Below are 4,637 nucleotides of genomic sequence, written 5' to 3'. Positions count from 1 at the left end.
TCTATGTGACTTATAAAGTGGTTGATTGCATCACGCGGCACCTTTAATTTAAACATTAACCGACATAATTTGTAATTCAAGAACCCGGCTATGGTTTTCATTTCGAGGCAATTGGCGTCAGTGATACGTATCTCATCGAGTGTGGCATATGCCTGAGTAAAATGTCTGCAAAAAAGTTTTAAACGAGTAAATGTATTTGGAGTTAAAGCAGAATTATTACGAGTTTTAAAGTCGTGGTTCTCACAGTTTCCTATTATAAAGGTGTTATTTTTATCGCGTTTTATCTTTAAAAGACTGCTGCGTTATCGGTAAAGTCCGCGACATCGCCACCATTTTGTTTTAAGACACATATTAAATTAACGCAAACAGTATATTCACGTATTACCTATACCAAGAAACTGTGAGCACTCTAGATATGAATAATGTGAGGTGTCAAACTGGAAATCTCATCATTCATAACTGCTACCATAGTCGTGCAATGCCTACTTACTTCAATGCAGTGCTGAAATCTTGTCTTATCTCCGCAACAAAACCTAACTTAAATTGATGTCGTATTTTGAGTGTTGTGTGCGCAGCAGTTAATTGATCACGATGTGCACGTATGCGTTTGGACATGAGCGCGTAATAGGATTGAGCCATGTCTAGGAACGCAGATTCCAATCGTAATGTATATCCCATTAAATGCTCAGTATGCGGCAGGATGAATAACATTTTAATATTAATACTACAAGCTGTAGTTAAACTGGCAGCGCGTTCTGATGCCAGTAGGTCTTCACCTGGCGGTAAAGGTGATGATTTCTGCAACAGCACAAGGCACAATCGAGTGTTTCGTTCCTGAAATTGACAACCAATTCGAGAGCGATTAGTTGAACACTCCTTATGAATAACAAACCTGTAATGCGATCTTTAGACTTTGGATTGTTGAGGCGCACTGCACCTGTTTTTCCGACCATTGAGGGTCATTCCATTCCATGTCTTGAAACAAAACTACAACCGCAGGCAGTACATGCAAATGCTTAAGCATCCAATTTCGTTTCAGTACCCCCTTGGGCTGGTACCATTCGTAGGAAGCACGTTTAGGCTTTGCGACTGGGAACTCGTAAGCAGGTGGTAAAATCTTGAATTGCACAGAAGCTCTGAAAATATGGAAAGACATTAATGATGCGATCGTTGTTTTTTGGACAATACGCCTTACCTATCTGCTTTTTTATTGGTGCTAAACGCATCCCATATAGCCTTGTGCACTAGATTGTGCGTTGTGTCCAAGCCGCAGAAACCTATAAGAGGCTGTGGTGCAACCAATAACTCTGACGGAAGCACGCTGCTGTCAAAGGACATTCTTGATTTTGCGGCTTTAACTGCTTATAAGTTTATGTTTATATATGTTTGAAGTAACGATCACGGCATAGACAATTATCTGCCTGAATAAAATCTATACAATTATGAGAAAAACTGTGGAACCGAGTTAAAGCAACTAGCCGTTTGCTAGAACTGCATGGCCTCTGGTTAGCAATGAACGTTTTAACTTAGAGATTACCCGTTTTGCAATTAATATTATTCGTAGGCAAGCAATAAATAGTTTTATTGGAAATATTCGAGAAGAAAACAGCACTCCAACAAAAGAACCACCATAGAAAAAATTTTATTAAAAATTATGACGGCAACAACTTTATTTGACGTTTCAGCTGCCAAATCAAAAGGTGGTCAGCTGATTACACGCGTTGCCACCTAGACAGGAATAATGTAGATTTGAAACGGGATTACAGAGTACGGGAGGCTTTGTGAATTCATGGTGCAATAACACCATGATCCAACTACACAAGATCTGACAAAATTAATTTTCTGGCTGACGTTTGTAATTTCGGCGCCATGTTATTTTCTTTGAGAAGTAAACAAAGAATATGAAGACGAAGCGTAAAGAAAAAAATACAAGCAATTTTGCCGCACAAGTTTGTGCAAACCAAATTATTATTTTGTACGTGTTTTTGGCACCAATCACCGTGCACTTCCATTTAATTATATTTGCACAAAAAATTTATTGAAAATCGCTTAAAAATCACTGAAGTAAACCACCGACAAAATACACATAAAGCAAGAAGCAAGACATAAATAGCCAACTTCAAAATTACGAACGTCACACAGCCCCTATGGTTCCCTACAGATCCCTTAGAAAAATGGCCGAAAATCGAAATTTTACTTGCGTCCACAGTATTTTTGCGTAGAATTCCTTTCTGCGTAGGCGGCCTTCGGCCGCGCTTAGGGATCATAACCCTTACTGCCATATCTAAACAAAAGCGTCAGCGTTGTCTGGCTGTCAAAAAATTCTCATGCCCATACAATTTGTATGAAGCATACCGAAACAACGCGGCGTCAACGCTGAGCGGCTGGAAACTTCGATTTTGACAGGGCGTTAGGTATTAAAGTTGGCTGCAGAAAACGGCGGAACTGTCATTTCTGTGTTACACATAAACAAACCTATGCTTATTGTTGGTGTTATTTCTGCATTTGACGTAGCGTTGACGCTTTTGTTTAGGTATGGCACTTCGGCGCTAACGCTAGGACTTCAGAAACCGTTCCGCCCAACGCCTTTGTTTAGGTATGGCAGTTACTACGAAGAATTCTGCTTTCTACCGCCCCAGTGATGTAACCTTGGGAAAGGATGAGGTAACTAGAATTCCCTTTCTGTATTGTAAACCTGGGGCTGCCGCCCCAGTGATGTCTATTTTGGTTACTGGGTGTTTTATAAAAATGTCTTGTATATAAAAATGTCTATATAAAAATGTATTGTGTAAATGAATATTAAACATTTTTTAAGCGAATAAACGTAAATGAAAATTGTGATTTTTGGCAATTTTCCTAAGGGGTCCTTAGGGAAACATAAGGGACCTAGGTGGTCGGGGGTTGCATTTTTGTCAATGGCGGTTCATTCCCTCTCCAAAACGGTGGTTAGAGGTGCCACGCCCACTTACCTTTCGTCCACCGCCCCTTTAACGAACGGCCACAAAGGTAAGCCAACCCCAAATGGCTGCTTCTCAACCAGTCGGATCTGTTCTAATTGGTTCATGCAATAACACCAAGAATGATAGAATACAAGTAGTCTGTTCCGATAGCAGTCCGGTTTACAGGATTTAGTCAGAAATTACAGGAAGTCGTTCCTATTGAGAATAGTTCATGAAAAGTGTTATTGTTATTGTTGTTGTTGTGGCGGCTACAACAACCCCGCCCAGGACGGTTGGTATCTCAATCGTTGTCGTCAAGTTCCACTAACGGCAGCCCTAGGAAGCGTGCAGCTTCTGTTGGGTTAGTCCACAGGGACAAAGCCGTTAGGGTTGTCGGGTTTTCCGGGCATGCGAAGAGATGTTTCGAGTCATGTGGGGTCTCTCCGCATGCCGGACACTCATTTGGCACATCCTCTTTCAATCTACTCAGGTAGGAGTTTAACCTACTGCAGTAGCCAGAGCGAAGTTGGGCTATTGTCGTTCGTGTCTCCCGAGTCAGATGAAGCTCCGTCTCGTCTATGTCCGGGGGCGGTATGCCTAGAACGACATTCACAGGTCTAGAGTCTACATAACTCGAGACTGACTCCCTGTGAATGCCGTTCAGGACCAGTCGGTAAGCTGACGGGGCCAGAGGTTGCTTGATGAACCTCTGGACTTCGTCCGTCAGTTCATATAGATGCCTCCTGACGTGCCTAGGCGAGGGCTCCTCTGCAAGCAGCTGTCTGTTTGGGTGGCCACTTCTGTGGCTCCCGATCAGGAACTGCTTGCAGAGCATTATGTTGTGCTCCTTTACGGGGAGCATTTGCGCCTCGCCGTGGAGATGATGTTCGGGCGACATCAGGAGGCATCCTGTCGCTGTCCAGTCTGTAGCTTCGTCCACTGCGTCCTACTAGTCCCCGGCGACCACACTGGCACTGCGTAGTTTAAAACCGGCCTTGTATGTTGCCAGCAACGTTTCTTTGTCTTTGCCCAAGTACTGCCGGCTAGCGACTTGATGACCTTGTTGCGGCTCTGTACTTTATTGACAATAGCGGTTGCGTGCGCAGAGATGGAGGGCAGCCTGTCGAATGTTACTTCGAGTATTTTGGGGTTATTCACCGTCGGAATTGGTGTGCCATCGACGTGAATTCCCAGCGGTAGCCTGACCTCCTTCGTCCAGGTTGTGAACAGGGTCGCAGAGGATTTCGTAGGGGAGAGGACTAGACACTTTGCAGTGAAGAAGCGAGAAAGTTCGGAGAGATACCCGTTTACTTTAAATTCCATTCCTAGTCGCCATGATCGAGCAATCGTCGGCGTAAGAGACAATCGAGACTCTCTCTGGTGGTTGAGGGAGCTTTGAAATGTAAAAGTTAAACAGTAGCGGGGAAAGGACACCACCCTGTGGAACCCCCTGTTTTATTTTTCTGAGTTTATTCGTTTTGTCTCTAAACATTACCGACGAGTGTCGACAACTCAGTTAATTTGCCGACCACCGTTTGAGCCTCTGTGGGAGAGAGGAGGCCTCTATATCTTCTAGTAGCGTGGAATGGCAGATGGTGCCCAACGCCTTTGACAAGTCCAACGCTACTAGAATCGTTCTCTCACAGGGACGGTTTCGGTTAAGGCTACGAGTTATCTGAGTGTTTATGGCGTTAAGTG

General features: G+C 43.7%; 1 protein-coding gene across 1 annotated transcript in view; it reads right to left on the bottom strand.

Moving 5' to 3' along the window:
- The window catches only part of LOC118746513 (trafficking protein particle complex subunit 11-like), a 7,696-nt gene extending 6,026 nt beyond the window's left edge, over positions 1 to 1,670 (bottom strand). The window contains exons 1-4 of the mRNA XM_036480360.1: positions 1,196 to 1,670; positions 893 to 1,136; positions 491 to 834; positions 11 to 165 (exon numbers count right to left, since the gene is read on the bottom strand). Of these exons, the coding sequence (XP_036336253.1) occupies positions 11 to 165; positions 491 to 834; positions 893 to 1,136; positions 1,196 to 1,338 (886 nt within the window). The 5' untranslated portion in view covers positions 1,339 to 1,670. The remainder of the gene's footprint in view (positions 1 to 10; positions 166 to 490; positions 835 to 892; positions 1,137 to 1,195) is intronic.
- Positions 1,671 to 4,637: the final 2,967 nt, after the last annotated feature.

The sequence above is a fragment of the Rhagoletis pomonella genome, unplaced genomic scaffold (genome assembly GCF_013731165.1).
Source record: "Rhagoletis pomonella isolate Grant_MI unplaced genomic scaffold, Rhpom_1.0 Rhpom_scaffold_00010, whole genome shotgun sequence".
Taxonomy (NCBI): Eukaryota; Metazoa; Arthropoda; class Insecta; order Diptera; family Tephritidae; genus Rhagoletis; species Rhagoletis pomonella.
Note: the sequence above shows the minus strand (reverse complement) of the source record. Positions and strands in the feature narration are given on the sequence as shown.